Source organism: Falco punctatus (assembly GCF_963210335.1).
Source record: "Falco punctatus genome assembly, chromosome: Z".
NCBI classification, from domain to species: Eukaryota; Metazoa; Chordata; class Aves; order Falconiformes; family Falconidae; genus Falco; species Falco punctatus.
In genome coordinates, this window is record NC_137586.1 from 65,355,291 (window position 1) to 65,374,839 (window position 19,549).

The window sequence follows — 19,549 nt, forward strand, 5'->3', positions numbered from 1 at the left end:
AAGATAGGCAGCTATTTATTAGCTCTGAATCCTGAGTTAAGTGTTACTTGTACTTATTTGTCATAGAAAAGAGAGCAGAAACACAAAATAGACCAACAAAGTCAGGCAGTGCTGCAAGCTGAGCAGGAAACAGCATTCTCTGGGTTCACTATGACCTGAATGCATCTGAGCTCCCCAGATCCAGCTGTGTATCACAGGCATCTCTGAAGACTGAGTGGAAGCACATGGTAGCAAATAAATTGGCGAGACACAGGGATGAGCTCCATATTAATAAAACTCTTTAATGGGCCAAGAAGTTCAGAGTATTCTGCCTTGGATGAACCTGAGAAGTTTAAGAATTGAGATATCTGCTAGTCTCCTTGTGAAGTCAATTTGGTGACAAAACTCTACTGAACTTTCAGGGATGTAATCTTGAGACATCCTTACAATATTTCACTGTAAAACAGATGCTCAGACCTCAAATTATCACTTGTCAGATGCAGCCTGATACAGCACAACATGTATAAGCACATATGAAAAACAGTTTATAACACAGAAAAGTAGACATAGTTCAGATCTTCAAATTTAAAACAGATGCAAAGCTTCAAAGCTAGCTAACATCCCAAAAACAAACTCCCATTTAATTTTAGATAATTTATAAAATAAAAGTAATTGATTTATCCCCGCCAACAAACCCTGTCTTGCTCAGACCTTCACATTTACAAGCACCGCCACCAGGGAACACACCTATATGTAACTATTGTCAGGTCAATGCCTTCAGATAAAATTCTCAGGAGAGACGTATTTCTGTTCAGAGCATTGCTGAAGGAACTAAATATGAGAGCAAGAGATCTGGAGGCGCAGATGACTTAAAGACTTCACAACCGCCGCACACCCTAACCAGGGGTAGGGCATGTTATAATATGCTATTCAAAACAAGACAGAATTTCTTGGCATACCACATTGCAATTTTTGTGCACAATTGAAAACAGATTTCTTTTAATCTATATGTTTTTTCAGCCACTTTCTGAAAAAGACAATGGAAATATAAATTCAGTTCACTGAAAAACTATTAAAACATCTGAGATAAACATACCAGTTCTTTGGCACCAAAACGTAGATTTTCCATCATTAAGTCTATTGAGGGAGTATATGCATTCGAAACTTACTCTAATGATAAACACATGTTAGTTATATATGGAAGCCCTGATATTACTTGAGCGTGTCAGCACGTGATGGATGTAAAATAAATGGAAATCCTGGATGTCCACATTTTATAGCAGGTATTTCACCATATGGCATACAGAACAGTCACCTTTATGCTTAGAGGCTCTCCGGCATCTTTGAGGCCATTACATTATTACTTAACTCTGGCATGCAGAATTTTCCTAATGTGTAGTCACCCAACCATTTCAATCATCATGCAGTTATTCATATTCCAAACCCAAGGAAAACTAGACCATCATGCTTTAAATTTAATGCTGTTATACTTTCACTAAATGACTAGTTACCTCATGTTTCCCATACTTTCTCTTACCTAGTAATCTTGCCATAGAGGAGTGCTATGCTGTAAACTGATACTCTCATTTTACCAAGCTGTAAATTTTTAATGTAGCTGGTCTTAGCAGCTACATTGACATCCCAATAGATGAGATTTTTCTTTAAACAGAATTAAAAAAATTCAAGAAGATCTAATTTTTCACCTTCTCCAGTTAAGTTTTAAAGGTTCAAGCAATAGTACCCTCTAGCACTTTTTGTCTAATTTTCCAGTGTTAAGAGACTTGATGGGCTTCATAGTGAGCTGAAAAGGCCCATCTAATTCCATAACTTTTTAAAAATTATTTTTATTTTTATAAATCTCTATTTCTTAATTCTGAGTTGCAGCACTTCAAAAAACTGATCTGGTTTGGGAAGAGAGGAAGAAATCAGAATGGTTTTGTACTTTATTTTTGTATGATATATAATGAAAAACTGATAAGAGTTTCATTTATAAAAATAAAAAGAGCAAAAGACAGCAGCAGCTGTTTTTCATTTTCAGAAACATCAGGAATGTCAGACTTATTTCTTTCTGATTTTGTAATGCAATTCTGAGTCACACTACAAAGCATATGTACAGAAAGAGCTTTTCCAGCTAGTAACATGTGAGTAGCTGTCAGTCTTTAACATAAAAGATTACAACTGTTTATATAACATTAAAGACATCTTAACACTTTTAAGTTCTTTAAGCAACCAAAATAATGAAAGATTTTAACTTATGTATGTTCTACATTATGTTGTCTCTCCTTGCACTTACCTTCTGTGCCAGCTCTATGGTGCTTCTCAAAACAAGATCAAGAGGTAATGAACCATGGCCACCTTTCCCTCAGTGGTACACTGATTTTGATTTCTCACACAAAAAACAACGCTGCTGGAAGTTAATGCTTTTTAAACCACCTTCAGTAACCTTGGCTGACATTGCTTAAAGTGTAACAATACTCAGAGCATTTGCAGACAGATGGATGGCAAGACAGGGTTTACTTTCTCATTGGGTTGAGCATACCCTTCTCCCTGCCTCTTCATGTGGATCAACTTTATAAACTGATTTAAAGGATGCAATTCAAAGATTCTGTCTTTAGTACCTAAGTGAATTAAGGGTAACTGAAAACTCTCACTATTATTATATGTTCTAAATTTGTAGCTTCTCTAATCTCATTTAACATGTTCTGTTCACCATCATCATTCTGACTGGAGGCTTATGCTGGTTTTGGCTGCAGATGAGTTAATTTTCTTCATAGTAGTGAGTACAGCATCTATGTTTTGGATTTGTGCTGGAAACAATGTTGGTAATTCAGGGATGATTCAGTTGCTGCTGAGCAGTGCTTGCACAGAGCTAAGGCCTTTTCTGCTTCTCACACCATCCCAACAGCAAGTGGACTGGGGGTGCACAAGAAGCTGAGAGAAGACACAGCTGGACAGCTGACCCCAGCTGACCAGAGGGACATGCCATACCATATGGCATCATGCTCAGCATATAAAGCTGGGGGAAGAAGAAGGAAGGGGGGGGGGGGGGGGGCGGAGGAACTGTTACGTGTGATGGAGCCCTGCTTTCCTGGGGATGGCTGAGCACCTGCCTGCCAATGAAAAATAGTGAATGAATTCCTTGTTGTGCTTTGCTTGCATGCACAGCTTTTTCTTTACCTATTAAACTGTCTTTATCCCAACTCAAGAGTTTTCTCACTTTTCTGATTCTCTCCCCCATCCCACTGGGAGAGAGTGAGCAAGCAGCTGTGTGGGGCTTAGTTGCAGGCTGGGGTTAAAGCACAACAGTCCTTTTTGGCACACAACATGGGGCAAAAGGGTTTGAGATAATGACAGATTTAGTTGGAATGTGAAAGATTGAATTTATAGCTGTTATTGCTGCTTAGCTATTAATGGGCAAGTTTCTGTGCTTGCCACGGGGTTTGCTTGCCTCACTGTATATTAGAGTCTAGTGCTTGTTAGTGGCTGCTTCTTGCTTTCCCTGCTTGCTGTACTGCTGATCACCTCACTGTGCTGTGCCCAGGAACATGCTGGTAACAGCCATGGCGATGCGCCGGGGCTGGCAGGTGGCCAGGGCATGGCTGCTGTGTCTGTGCTGCTCTGCTGGACAGGCTGGAACTCCAGTGTGAACTCGAGTCGAGGGGAGGCTGACCTGTGGATAAGTTCACCTCAGAGCAGCACACTCCGAAATGTCTGTAGCTGTGATTAAATCCACACCACAGAAGGTACATCTTGAAGTGTCTGAGGCCATGGTTATGTCTGTGCTGCAGCAGGTGTACCTCTGAAGGGACTGTGGCCCAAGCACAGGTCCATGTTGGAGAAGGTACAGCTTGAAACATCTGTAGCTGTGGGTAAGTCCATGCTGCAGCAGATATACCTTGAAGCATCAGTGGCTGTGCATGGGGTCATGATGGAGCACCTCAAAATATGTGGCCATGGATAAGCTCACGACAGAACAGGCACAGCCCTGGAGGGACTGCAGCCAGGGGTAAGACCATATTGGAGCATGTTTACTTCTGAAGGGACTGTGACTGTGGGTAAGGCCACGCCAGAGCAGGTCTGTCTCTGAAGGCATTGTGGCCCATGGGTAAGGCCACACTGGAACAGGGGCACCTCAAAGCAGCTGTGGCTGTGGGTAAGTCTATGCCGCAGCAGGTGTCCCCCTGGAGAGACTGTGGCTCACAGATAAGGCTCTACCTGGAGTAGGTACAACCCTAAGGGACTGCAGTCTGTGGATATGTCCAAGCTGGAGCAGGGGCAAGGGGAGGAAGTCACTGCCACGTTAAACCCTATAAGCTGGCTCAATGGGACTGGGGTGGAGATTGTAATGGAAATACCTTTGAATTATTGTAACCCATTATTTGAGTTGCATATTAGAGGAATTACTACAGCAGGAGCCACCCAAACCAGTGGAGGTCAAGCCTCACAAGAAGCAGTGCAAGTGCAGCAGTGACCCAATCTCAGCTGGCTTTGGTGTCCAGTAACTCCATGCAACACACCACCTCTCCTCTTCTGAGTGACACCCATAACAAGACAGAGCCCAAGCTCATGGATTAAATTAACTCAGAGGACATTTTGTGGACATTTGACAAACATTTTACAGAGGTGGTCCGTAGACTAGGGGAATGATATCTGTGTATTATATCAAAGGATGGGAATGGGGATGGTGGTTAATGAGGATGTATTGGATAGTGCGGTACTTGAGGATGGCATAAATGACATGGAATAATGGATGGAGAATGTGCTAGGGCAAAATCATGACAAGGCTGTAGCACATTACTACTATCAAACTTTTATGACAGTTGGAACTTCTGTTTAAAAGGTTTCTTAGTACTTTTCTTTTCCTGTAATACATTTGTGCTGTTAGACTTAAAATACAGTGCTTCATAACACAGCACATTCTCATGCACATACACCCTACTCTGCTATCCCTGTAAAGATGGAATGTAAAGATGGAACCTTCCATTAATCATCTTGAAAACCTGTTAGAAGGAGGACATCTATTATTTGATAACGCTATACGTCAGCTATCCTACTCTCCCTCCATTAATTTTTTTGGTTCAAGGATTGGCATGGAAGCATTCCTAATTTAAACCCTTTCTCTGTACCTTAGTATCGGAGATGGCAATCAGCTGGCACTGTAGGCAGTCTGATTCACCTTCATTTTTTATTGGATAAAGCGGTACCCTCCTTGGCCCTTACGAAGCATTCTGAAAAGCAGTTGCATGCCCCCTGTTGGTCATGTCATTGTGAAACAGATGTTCCCCATGCATATTGCCTTCCCCATGCTTTTAGTTTAAGTATTCCTCTATGACCTTTAAAATTTTCAGTGCTAGCAGCCTGGCAGAATTTTGGTTATAATGCATCTTTTGTATCAAGTTCTTCCAACACAGGTTCTCCAAACACCTAAATAACTCTTTTTTTATACCAGACTCTCAACCATACATCGAGATTGAGGACCTCTGCCTGCCTCTTGGGCACTGTATGCAAGTCTGAACAGTATTTTGGAGAAGGATACCAAGGAGATTCTGGACATCAGTAACTTGGCCTTCTTTTATTTAAATAAAAAATAATAAAGACACCACCCCCCAATAAAAAAGCCACACCCATCACCACACCTTGAGAACCTCTTGTTACACTACATTTTTCCCCCTGCATTTTCTTCAAGAAAAGCATAAACGCAAAATTTTTCTAATGTTTTCCTCTACTGTTCCCATGACAGCTCATATCCATTAAGACATTTACAGACATCACTTAAATACTCATTAAAAATAGGAATTAGGTTGAGAGTTGCTTGTCTTTCATTAGTGCTGTGATATAAACGTTTCTGGGACTGAAAAAAACCAGCCATGTGCATGTGCACAAGCATATTTGGGCTTAAAAAGACTGCTCTTCCGCACCCACCATTTTGTCCATTTATGCTCTTGCAAGCATGTTCATTGTATCTGAATCACCTGTATGATCCAAGCTAGGTATCACTTTCAAAAATGTGAATCGACTCCCTCTGAGCTTTACTAACAACAATATGCCTGCCCACATTCTGGTCTGACACACCAAATAAGTGAAATGAGCATATTCAAATCAAAACCAATCCCATAACTTTTGAGACTAAGCCTTGTCTAAGGACAGGAATACACTGGAATAGTATTGAACAGTCAGTTCAGTCAGGCAACAAAATTAAGTAGGACAGCTTCACAGGAACGCAAATGAATGGTAGAAAGATCCCTGTACTAGTAACTTAGTTTGACAGTAACTTAACATTGACAGGAGACTGCCTTTTTCTGTCAGATACAAACATAGTATCTCTGTGAAAAACTGCCTAAGTTACTAGCAGTTTATTTAAATACTGAACTTTCCACATTCTTTCCAGAATGGAAAAAATCCAAGCTGTAATTAGACTGAGATCACTGCAATTGCTACCCTGCTGTTGAAGATGATGGCATCTTTGGTCTAGCCTATCTCCTTGTCTCAGACGCTGACTCTACTGAGGCACATGTGTGGCAGCCTAGTTTGAATGCAAAGGGCTAACTGAGAAGAGATCTACAAAATGGCCCAGAGAAAGTAAGGGAAAGGGCAGGGGGGCAGAAGGAATGGCTAACCAAAGGTGGGAGGGCAGTGGACAGAAAAGAGCATAGACAGGAGCCTGAACTTCCCCACTGGAAGCCTAGAAAGGGAATGATACTGGCTGGGCTAGCAAACAGATGGACAATTGGGTGCAGAAGGTGGTGAGAGAAAAGCGGAGAGAGATTTGTCAAAAATTGACAGAGTTAGTTTTATACTGACACAAAACTTCCAACTGCAGCCATAGGAATTGATTCTAGGCTCTAAAATATAGAGAAGTATATTCAGAAGACAGGCTAAACAACTTGCAGTTCAAGTGATCAAATCCAAAAGAAGGGGAACCTTCAGGAAAACAAAAAACAGTCACACAGAGAAAGTATTTACGCCTGAATGTGATATTCATCACTGAATGCAAAATTCTTCACTTCATCAGTAGTCTAAGGAAGACCACAGACATTCCTGTTTAATGTTAACATCTGGTGTTTGACATGGAAAATTCTCAGGGAACAGTGGCTTCATACATTCAGTGTAACTCCCATTCAAAGTCAAAATACTCCGGACAAAAAGAATTCAACTCTGCAACACTGATTCCCAGCATCAAGCAAATGATTTTAGCCTGTGTTACAGGAAATTATGCCATTAAATTAATGCAACACATTTCCAAAAATGTAAAATGTTGACAGATGCAACTATTAGATACAGAAAAGTATACCTGGTATCTGATATGCAAGTTAATAACTTCATTTCCATACTGAAACAAGTAAGTAACATAACGATTTAACTTGTAGGAAAGAGAGTATTATTATTTTACTATTCACAGCATAAACACTTTGTTTGAGAATGGAAACATCCCTGCAGGTACAAGGCAATACATTCTTAGCAAAAGTAGGTGAAGCTGATGTTTCCAATAACTGATACTTAGAAAGAAAGAAGGGGGGTGGGGTGGGAATAAGATGGAGGTAGTGCTACCAGAGTCTGGGTAGGTCATCACTAAACTATTAAGTTATGCCATGTTCTTCTTTTAAGTATGCTCTGATTATCTATACACAATTTCTAATTTAAGAAGAGTGTAACAAATAGAATTTAGATTAAAAAAAAAAAAAAGAGGATGAAGTTTTTCATGGGTTCCCCCAAAATACCAGGCATTTATCCCCGCATAGCCAAAATCAAACCACAAAACACCAAAGTGCAAAGAATTACCGATAAGCACATTATACAAAACTGATAGACTATCATATAAGTATTAGACAAAAGACTGATTCATACAGTAGTACTCGCCCTATGGTTTATGGATTGCAAACAAAATATTTTCATAAGCAAAGAATGTTAAAAATCCACATCAGTAATTATCTAGTTATGCTGCTATTAAAGGCAGTAACAACAGAAACAGAAGATTTATACCAATAATAACATCTATCCTAATCAGTATATGTTTTTGTGGTCAGTAGAATTCTTCTTCGGGGGAGGTGAGGGGAAAGGGTGGGGGTGGGGGGTGGAGAAGGGAGGAGGTTGTGGAAAAATCCCCCAAAGCCTAAACGCAAGACAGCAACTACTCTGTGCTTGACCCAAAGTCTTTGAAGTTAACAGAAAGTCTTCAACTAAACTGCAAAACACTTTGCATCAGGCCCCTTTTATCATTTAGTGCATTTCCTCAGATTAATCCACAGAGAATACAGAGGTTTTGGTTTTATATATTTTCCACTAGAAAAAGTTTTAAAAATAAAGTAAAATATTACAAGTGTACATTTAGAATACTCAACTAAAATAGAAACCTTTTTATTTTTACAAGTTAGAAAATACAGGTATGACTGCTCCTTCTCAAATGCACATGTGTTTAATCAAAAGTTCTACTTGATTCAGAAATTGCATCTTCCTTTCTTTCTGTCTCACAGTTAAAAAGTATTAGCAGCATCAAGTTTAAAATTTCATTAATAAATAACTGTATTCATTAGAATGAATGTTATGCATTTATTGATTGTGTAACCCTATCCTGCATGTGCTAGTGTCTCGTTACCAAAGGTTACCATCTAGTGATAAGACTCTGGGGAAACTGATGCTCCAAATAATTACTTACAGACTATTAGTTAATGCCTCAAAGCTAGAAGCCTTTCATAAACTGCCTTTCACAGATTGTTGGTGTAAAACAGGTTTTCGGTGTAAATCTAAACAGAAGAACGTAGGACAACACAAGCACTGTGACCACCCTATTCTCACTCTTTTTTTTGGTTACTGATAAGAAAGAGGTTGTCTTTCTGATAAACAGACTAATCGCAAGCCATCACCGGCATAATTTAAAAGGAAGGTGATACAAATCTGAGAAATGCTATTTTGATATGCAACTTCAACACTCTTTTGAAAGAAATAAAGGTAATATATAATCAGTCCTGTAACTTCCTCCTTTTTGTTCCCATCTGTCCTGTGCAGAAATGTTTTTCTACCTCTTTCTTATGTTCTTCTTGCCCAAGGACTTCCTTAATCCTGTATCAGAGATTCAGTGAATTCAGAGGAGTTTGGGAGGTGAAACAGGGTCTTCTCACATGTGAAACAGTGAACTCTCCTTTGGTAAATCACAGAAAACCTTTTCTGATTACTGTCCGTGTTTTAGCTGGTTTCCCAATCCCAAATCCATTTGAGACATACAGGTTAAGAGCCATAGATATTAAATTCACTCATCCCTGAAAAAAAACCCAGAACTTCAACTGAAGCATAACAGTCCCTGGGCATCCATTAAAAATACCTGGACCTGAAGCTACATAGCCCTAATGTCACACCTCTGAAACCATGTTAAGTACAGCAGTCCTCATCAGGCAGCTTAGACTTTTAATGGTCAAAATCATACTGTGCATCAGGCTGCTCAGTCAAATCCTGGCACGTCTCTATGGCCGTACATGAGCTGCCTGAGATCCTGTTTCTAAAGCCTTTGAATTCCTTTTAAAATTCCAAACAAGACAAAGTTGGTTTCTGAATGTGAAGCAATCCAAAATAAGCTCACGAGGCCTTACATTAGCAAAAAAACCCAACAACCCAAAAAACTTCTAACAGCTAGTAATGGCTTACATTTCTGGTTTAGAAGAAATTTCTCAACACAGACATTGTGGCAAGCTTTTCAGTAATTCTGAGACTCACGAGGTATGTGGCATGGCCCAATGAACTCATGAAGATCACAATACACTCAAAATTTGCTGTGCCGAATCCTCTTTGCAGACAAGCATCTGCATGATTCAAACACGGCAGGACTGGAGTAACAGTTGAAAATACAGGGCTCAGTAGGAAAAGGTGCTGCTGTTCTCAAGAACCACAGATTAGAGCTCAGTGCAAAAAAAGGAAAATGATGCTACTAAGGTTATGTGAAGACTGTATCTGGAGCAAAAAAGAGATGTATTTATCATCTGTAAGTATTTGTTGGTATTTCTGCAAGTCAGAAGCATGTGCTCAATTCAAGCCCTGACAATAACATATACTGGTACTCTATTTTTCACTCAAAGAAAAATACAATAGTTCTTTGCAGTTGCACTTTCAATCTTCACCCCACGCCCCACCCCCATTTGAAAGTTGCTGAATTATTTAGAAAACCTAAGAAGTATTTTGACTTAAGGCAAGTGAACATTCCAGATTGTTGCTTGTAGTAGAGTTTTGATTATGCTGGAGTAGAATTCTGTCATTCTCAGTGCTTAAAACACTTAAGTCCCAGAGACTTACTGGAAGGAAGACTAAATGACATACTACAGTAAGTTAGTATCTGTTAGCACCTGGTGCAAAGGCAACAAAACAAACCAGTTATGACGAAGGCGTTCACAGGTGGGCCAATGTCACCTTTTCAGGAGAAAAAGCACAGACGATAGATACAATTTCCCTGTATAATTTCTCTACTAACAGAAAAATACTAATACATATTAACCTATCTATCCTGCCTATGTTAACCCATCTAAGCTACCTTAAAGCTATGTTAGCAATAAGTTGAAGATAACAGTTCAGACTTTAGTCAGTTCCTAAGTCAGTTTCCTGCTTGTAATGCACAGCATTTTTAGGATGAGATTCCAATTGGTAACTTCAGGGTGCCGGAGCACACCACTAACAAACCAAGCCTCCCATAAGAGTTCAGGTACATATACTATACGGAACACTTCAAAATGCAATCACAGCTGGAAATTCCAGTTTGAAAAAACATTAGACAACAGATTTGCCATGTTTTTTAATTTTTTTAATGGCTGGCAAATACATTTGTTGCAGATAGTATAAAACTGCGTACAGGAAGTGCACAAAAACCCCCGTCAAACCCTAGAAAATAAAGGTTCCATTTTTCAACAGCTGTAACTAAGCACCAACAACATAAAGTCTAGTTAATAGTTGCACGGCAACTTCATTACAAATTTTACTATATAATTTTTCATCTGTTGATAGCAGTGGTGCCAGCTGCAGAAATATTAAAATGGATTAAAATTATTTCAGCAGAAATGCACCTACTGCTTCTTGTCTTACAGTAATGTGGTAAGCCCTGTAACATTTTTATAAATCAGAAAGGAAGAAGTCTTGTGTCATGTGGCTGGTGACTCTTGCCAACTCACTCTGCAACTATGATAAATCTTATTTGCTTATTAGCAACCACCAGTACAGAATACTGACAGCTAAATCATAAGAACTCAAGTTACAGTGCCATTTGCTATTGACTAAAACATATGCAAACTCTTTAAAAGAGGAAAGTATGCTTATCTTATTCTGAAAAAAATATTGGGGAAACATAGTAATGGAACATAAAATCTCAGTGGGCAAAAGGAATTAAACAAATATCTTGACTACATGTCCACTATGAAAAACTAATATTCAGCATTCCACAGTGAATTAAAAGCAGATTGCATTTTATCAATGAAAACAAACGTATTCTGAAAATGAAAACAGCCACAGGATGTTTTTCTTCAAATATTTCGAAACTCAAGTTAATGAAAAGGTAAACAGTATAGTCTGCATTTCATGTGACCTACTGAATATTGCTAGGAATAGAAAATCAATGATTTTTTTTTTTATTGTGTTTAATAAGTAACTGGGGGAAAAGAAGAGATAATATATTGGAAAATTAACTTTTGTTAAAGAACAGAAGGGACACCTTCTTCATTGGGGATATGCTATGGCCAACCAAGCAACTAATAGATTTATGATGGCTTAGCCACCACTTGTCAACAGTACTGTAATAATGAATTGTTCATGTTCTTCCACTGCAGTGAGGTTAAAAACTCTCTACGGGTTTAACAAAGCATCAGCACCTATCCACAAACTTGGTATGAAAGATGAGACACACTCACTACAAGGTGTGAGATCAATAGACCACTGAACAACAAGACCAGCAAAACGTAACTGACATAACAGTTCTAAACCCCAAAACAATTCCATGAAGATACCTGTATAACCTGCTTTCAAGGATTACAGCTAATTGAAGCCTATTTTAAGTAAATATGGAAAGCATACAATCAGCCATGATTATGAATACATCAAAAATAATGGGACAAAATAAACTAGTAAGATTAATAATATTCCTTCTGTATTCTCAGCAATAAAGTTGTCCTCATAGAAAATAAAATTCCAATTGTAAACATGTAAACTCCTTTAAAACAACAGCATCAGTTACTTAATTTTGGAGCTTCTATACTTTGTGTAGCCAGCATAAGCCTGACCTGTTTGAATTCTTGGCAGAAGAATCTCCTACAGGAAGTGGCAAAATGTCTTACTGTTTGAATTTAGCAACCCTTTTCAAGCACAAAATCCCTCTCCATGTGCCCTCATACATCCAGAATCTTCACTTCTGCACCATTTCTAAGATTACAGCAACGAGGTTTTTACTAGCTCACCTTCAGACTGGAAAACCTCAGTCAAATAGATTTAAAAGAAGAATGCTGCTTTTAGGCTCCATATCAGTTTATCTGTTACCTTTTTTACTCTTCTTTATCATTAAGAGAAGGAAAAGCAGTAAGATACTTCCATCCAAACACTGCTCATGAAATACAAAATTCCTATAAAACTTTCCTCTTCACTTGATTTTGCTCACATGAAGCATGGAAATCCTACTGCACATTACGCTAATAACTTAACGGTATCACACATGACTGTGCTTTGCAACAGCATAGCTATATTACAAATCAATGATGCCATTATAGGATGAAGTGACTCTATTCTACATGAAAACTTAGCCTCTAGACTATAAATATTTCAGATTTCAGACTCCCTCAGTGGACCCACCCATAAGAATTCAGGAAGATGGGAAGGAATTGATTCAGAATTGTTTCTGACATCAGTTCTGCAGCACATCCCTTAAACCAGTACTTGTTTCTGCTCTTCTTCACTTTTCTTCTAGAGCATCCGCAACCTCAACTGCTTATTTCAACAAGCGTCTTCCCACTTGTACATCTTTATCTCTTACAAACATCAGTAGTTAGATAGGTAATATTTAATAATGTACCACTGGTGGGCTTCAGGAGAAACACTGCACTGAAATTTGTGAGCCACAGGGTTATTAAAATTCTACCTTTGTTTGTCACATTTTGTTCACATGTGGAAACTGCATCTAGAAGTGTTTAGTCTTTTTCTAACTGTTATTGAAAGCTTAGATATTTTTACACTGACTGAACCGTATATATACTACATAAAATGAATCTATTTATGAAGACTCAAAAACCACTACTATGTTTCCTGGTATTCTGTTCTAGTTACTAGGGATTAGCCCACCAGTCTAGATGACAAGCCACTTGTACTAAACAGCTATACAATTTTTTCTGTAGGTATGTCTTAGTGGGTAAATTTCCTTAGAAAAGGAAATAAGGTCTATAACGAAGATGCACTCTAACATACAGAACACACTGCAGATGCATGTACTCCCACCCACATATGCACCTTTTCCTAAGAAGCACTCTCACACTCACAGAAGCAGTGGAAATAAAATAAAAAACATCAAACCTCACCTTTCTGCAGACAGTTTCGAAATTAACTTCTGTTCTAAGAGCCATTCTGGTAACTTCATCTGGCTTTATCTCCTGTGGATGAAAGACATATTTATTCTTCTTATGACCAGACTTCACAAAATCTTTCTAAGGTTCACCTTCCTCATAAACATTCTAACTTCATGGAATCCCCCTCTGATCTCTTACAGGAAGGAAATCAGTTTGTTACACAGAGATTTCTTTTGTGTGTATGTAAAATACATTTACTGACTTCCAAAACGTTACTTACAACTAATCTGACTGTTACCTACTACTACTGAGGACAACAGAAATTTTCAACAGCAAAGTATGCAGAAGGCTGATTTTATTTACATAAATGTCTAATTTGTATAGTTGTGCTACAAATAAACTTTGGAAGGTTTTAAATGCCTCACTTATCTTAGATTCTCAAGTTATACCAGAACTTACCAACATACATGAATGTGTAAGTTTAAAACAAAGAAAATTAAGCTGAGGAGAAAAAAAAAATATTTCTCTTTTCTGAAGAGACTGACTACACATGCAGCTTTCATTCCTGGACTTAAGCATTTCCATTGGCAGCTGAAATAGAGGAATGAAAATCCTGGACAAGTGGATTTTGTTAAAAGTTGAATATTTTATGAAACATGCCCCCATAGCAGATTTCTCATTATTTAAAAATACATTCTTTATATATGTTATATTACAAAATGCCCTATTAACCTTATCAATTGAATGCATTGAATATTGGATTTTTCCTCCAAGGGCACTGTGTCAAATCCTGTTACATACCAGTTGTTTGTCAGATAGCCATTTTAAAAGCAGTTTAACTACTGTTATGTAGAACCCAAATAACTCTACACATTTATAGTTCTGAAAAATGAGAAACTTTGTACAAAGAAACCTAGTTATTCTGATAGCTTTCAACTAGATGTATCCTGTATCAAAATGCTGGTGGCTTCAACACTTGAAGAAAATTATCTGTTTGCTGAATTTCTAAAATTCCAGGAAACTAGATGACTTAAATATAAAATACACTAATTTTGCAACACTTGTGGTTAATAATGAAGAAGAAAACCTAAACTGGAAGCGCCCATGCAAGGTACTACAGTTGAGAAAACAAGACATGTCCAGGTGCTTGGGCCGCACCTGTAGTTAACGTTACATTCAGATCTGGACAAGCAAGGCACAAACTGAAAACCCTTAAAAGCAACTACTGTAACTATTGGCTCAGAATAATTAATGTATTAGCAAATATTCAAATGCAAATCAAATTATGGGAGACATGATAATTTACAAATGGCTAGGAAAAAAATGTGTACTATATAATAGCAAAGACTGTAATGTCCAACAACTAAGTTGTATCTGTTCCTTTCTCTGTTTTTCCCTACTTAATTATCCTTGATGAGTATTCCCACACTTTAATACCCTGCTCAATTATTAAGTTTCCATATTCTACCCTGTTTCTGTCCTACGTCTGGAGCAGTCTGCACACTTCCTTAGATGTAATTTCAGAAAGAACCAAGTAGATTACTTTCGTAAACACAGTCACACCTTATGTTTCAAAACCCTACGCTGTCCTTCCTTCTATATGTTACCTAGACCTTTAAGGTGTTGTGTAAATAGCATGTGTCTTACAACTATAACAAAACATATAATAATGGGGACAAAGTAACAAAAAAAATTAATAATAAAAAAATAAATCTCTTTTTGTGAATGTCAGAAGAGCTTCCTGACAATGAGGTCTAGAAGTCTGCAAAATCATCTCCCAGAGGTACACTGGTGGAAGACCAATCACTTGGAGGACAGAATCCAGACTGGAAAAACACTGGTGGATATAGGAAACAATCTTCTACTGGCAGATAGACAGTTGGATGACCTAACAGAATCTAGAGATGGAAAAGACCTATGATTCAGTTTTCCATGACTTTTCAAAGCATTTCACAGATGGTGAAAGTAGGACACAGTGGTTAAGTGACATGCTTACTGTCACATAGTTGGTTGGGGGCTATGAATGAAGCTCTGGAACGCAATACTATTCATTAAATCAAGCTGTTGCTTTATTAAAAAAAAAGACAATTTACCTGATCTTCATCCCAAATAAATCTGCCTATATCCTGTCTCTTTAGGGTTCAAACGCAGCAACCTAGTTCAGAGGGGAGGCAGGTAAACTTCAGCAATCCCTGCACTAGGATGTCAAAGGTTTAAATTTTGTATGACAATATTGCAGAACTCCCTTAATACTGCAGAATCAAGCATAATAACAAAGAAATAATTACAGTTTGGAATGTGAAATAATGAATGGAGCTTCACTGATATGCTTAGAATACAGAATGAGGCCAAGAACCTCCTGTTAAGGCTTAAAACTGCAAATATATAAAGTGCTTCCTTCATATCTCTTAAATTTAAGGCAAAGCAAGCATTTTTGACTTAATAGTTTTCAGCAGCACCCTGGTTTTGTAAAAGCAGTCATATAAGTCAAGTTATTGGAATAAAGACCTTTCTTCTGCATCTATTAATGGTCAGCAGCAGACAAGAAAATAGGAAAAGGTTATGGTGATATCTTCCCCAGCATAATTTTGTCAACTTTGCCCGTAGCTCAAGAACTCCCAACTCACAAAGAGAACTTTTGCATTGAATATCTATTACGAAATCTTCTTTCACTGATTATGCTACAGGATGTTATAAGCGGCTGTCACCTCCAGCATCTCTGGGACCAGTCCAGGGATTCCTCTGGCCCTGCTGCTGGAGCCTAGCCTGGTGCATACAGAGATCTGGAGGTCTCCATCCCAGGTCCACAGATGTAGCAGGTTCAACCAATAGTGAAGCTCAGCTATGCAGTGAGCTGCCATAAACAAGGCACCGCCCTTGACAGCAGCCATGTGTAATACTCCCACAACTCATGTGAACTTAAGTACAGCCAGCCAACCTCCTTTTCATCTGGTCAGGATACTGAGTGTGCTCCCTCCTACCCCCCTCTAGATTCACGAGCACATGCATACATGCATATTCATGGATCCCTCAAATATCAGCACAGCATATCCCCCTGTCCATCTAATCCTCTGCCTACGTCCAGAGCCCTTTTATCCATCTCACGGGCCTCCTACTTGCTGGCTGGCAGCAAATCACTAGCAGGCAGATGCACGCACTCACACTCTCGTCTTACAGGTACCCCATGCTCAGGTTTATCCCAAACACCAGCACAGGCCCTCTGTCCACCTGATACCCCTGCCAGGACACAATGCCTCCCACTCACTGCTAGTACAACTTGAAGTTTGTTAGTGAGTTAGACATACCAAACAGACACACGTGAGGTCAAACCATGTGAAAATACAGACACTGCCTGCCTCCATCAGCAGCAGACACCAGGCATGCAGGCTGCGACCTGTGGTCCGGTCCCAGTCCAGATGCTGGGCTGAGAGCTTGTCCTGCAGTCTCACCCACAGCTGTACCCAGGGCACACACAGTTCCTGTCCTCCCAGCTAGGACATGTGTTGCTCCTGCCCCCGTGGCTGGAGCCGAGACCCTCACCTGTTTCTGCGTCTGACACCACAGGCTTGGGGCACCTACACCCTTGTCTGACTCCAGTTTCTGGTCCTGCACCCACTCATGCCAGTCCCTCCCATAGCTGGCACCTAGTCCCCACAGAACTCGCACACACAGGGTGAAGAGTGAGATTCCACAGAGAGTTAAGAGAGGATTTATACAAAAAATACAGACTGTGGCGATCAGACACATGGCTTGGTCAGGTAAGTGTACTGACTGGCACTGGTTGGGACTGCCCCCTCTGATACCTGTTCCCACCGATGCCCCCTAAACATTGTTTAGTAAATTTCATACAGTCCATAGGTCCCCCGGTATCCCAAAATCCTCAAGGTCATCTTGCTTCCCCTTATCAGTTACAAAGTCCAGGCTGACCTTCCCCAAAGCAATACCAGTAGCTTCTTAATGGCCCGTTACTTAGTGACTGGAGATTTTTTGTCCTTGTCACTATCTCCATTATCCCTTGTCCACCAGCTCTGTTCCGCTCTCTGTTTTTGTTTATACCCTTCTCCCTTCACTTACTATACCCTTAGCTTTGAAAAGGTCTGCTACTGGAGGCTCATAATGAAGCTCTCACCATGTTCCACATGCCCTCACACATTACAGCTGCTTTCTGAAATGGTATCATAACATCCTGTGCCAGTAAGTTTCCAAGATTAATGAGAAGTTATGTTACAAGTGCTGAGGGAATACAAAAGTTAAGAGGGAACCAGATAATACGATACCTCATGAAGTATGCGGTCCACGATAACCCCAGATTAGACAAATACAGACAAAGCCCTCCAGCCCCCCCAACCAACACACACACTTCTCTTCCCTCGAAAATAATTTCTGAGAAATATTTTAAACAACCTCCAAATACCTATAAAAAAACAAGCCTTAAAAGTAAGGTGTTGAAGTAGTGACTGCCTCTTGAGAGATGACAAAAAAACAACTGTTGGAATCAACATGCATGCTTCCCTGCATGCTGACCATGTTCTTCTCTTGTGGGAAAGAGACTGCAAATACAAGAGCTACCGACTTGCAGACACACTGCCAGTGCTGATAGCAACAAGTGCCCTAGATTGCAAACGCTGGCACGCTGATGGATAACGCTTAGTAGAGCAACAAGGGGAACCAATCCTTTTCATTACAGACTGCACTCCTATCTCAACTTCTGTCATGATGCCCTTTCAGAGACGGGGACTTGTGCAAGAGAAGAGGCTGATGTACACAACACAAAGCACAACGCCGTAGCTCGCCCTGTCCTGGTGCCTCAGCTAAGCCAACAACTGCCACAGGAGCAACCCAGATGAGACTGCAAGGAGGTGGCGAAGGCAACTGAGTGGCAGCAGCAGGACCAGCCTGACTCTCAGAGCTGGGACCTGCACTATTTTTCAACAATGTTCACAATGTGGAGACAGAGGCTCCTCCAGGTGTTCACCGCTCGAGCAGCTGCTCCGCACGCCGGTGGGCAGCGGGGGAACGCCAGGCAAGGCAGCCCACCAGCCCGTTGGACCTCATCACGGCTGCCGGCACAGGGCTACGCCTTGGCCTGAGGTTCAGTTCAATAAACAGGATGTGAGAAACTACTGGACATGACATAAGAAAACTGCTGGATGTAACAGATAATGCGAGAAGCTGACAGAGCGGCTGGATTTTACAGATCATTAAGGCAGAGTTACATGAAAAACAGACAAGCTCCATGGAAAGGTGGAGTACAGGGCAGCTTTCAGGGGAGCCATCTTGCAAGGCTGATGGTACCAAGGTAACCACACTGGTAATAACACATGAAGCCAAGACCGCCTACAAAGTCACTGGAATACCAAATTTGGGGAAAAAACTAATTATGGGTGGGCAAAGACTGGCCTGGGCTGGGAAAAGGGAGTGCTGGGGCTCAGGAAGGGAGGGACATGGCAGCGGGGGTCGCTGTGGGGCAGCCATGCAGCTCTGAGGCCGGTCCCAGTACCAGAGGCAGCAAACTTACCCCACTGCTTACAGAAACTTAGAACAGCAAAGTCTGGGGTTTTCATTTTTTAGATGCTGAACTTATTTCAATAAACTATAGCTGCCTTATACAGGAAGGCAAGACTATATCGAACACAAGTATGTCAAGCATAAATGGCATCTGAAAATAGGATTTCATGCCAACACTACTAATGCTTACTCAGACAGCATTTTATCCAAGTGATACTGACGAAGACACAGTTTCTGACTTAATGGGTATGGAAATGTAATTTATCGAATAGCATCTGGAAGACAGAAAAGACACAAAAAACCCCCTGTCGGATGGCACATCTCAGAAACACAACATTATTCACAAAAAATGTATTCCCAACTATGCTGTGTAAAGCAGTTTTAGGTGACTCTGAAAAAAAAAAAAGTTTGCCAGTAGTGGCCTGTGGAAGCAATTTATGAGTCCTCACACTATTAAAAACTAAGTTATTTCAATTTTGACTAGTATTTTCCTTTTACCTTTATCATGCAATGTATTCATTTTCCTCATTATTTTTTCACATTTTCTC

At 39.9% G+C, this 19,549-nt stretch overlaps 1 protein-coding gene across 1 annotated transcript in view; it reads right to left on the reverse strand.

Annotated features, from left to right (window-relative positions):
* Nucleotides 1-19,549, reverse strand: part of SRFBP1 (serum response factor binding protein 1) — an 83,190-nt gene that overhangs the window by 12,899 nt on the left and 50,742 nt on the right. Inside the window, exon 4 of the mRNA XM_080372674.1 lies at nucleotides 13,506-13,577. Coding sequence (XP_080228800.1) covers nucleotides 13,506-13,577 — 72 coding nt within the window. The remainder of the gene's footprint in view (nucleotides 1-13,505; nucleotides 13,578-19,549) is intronic.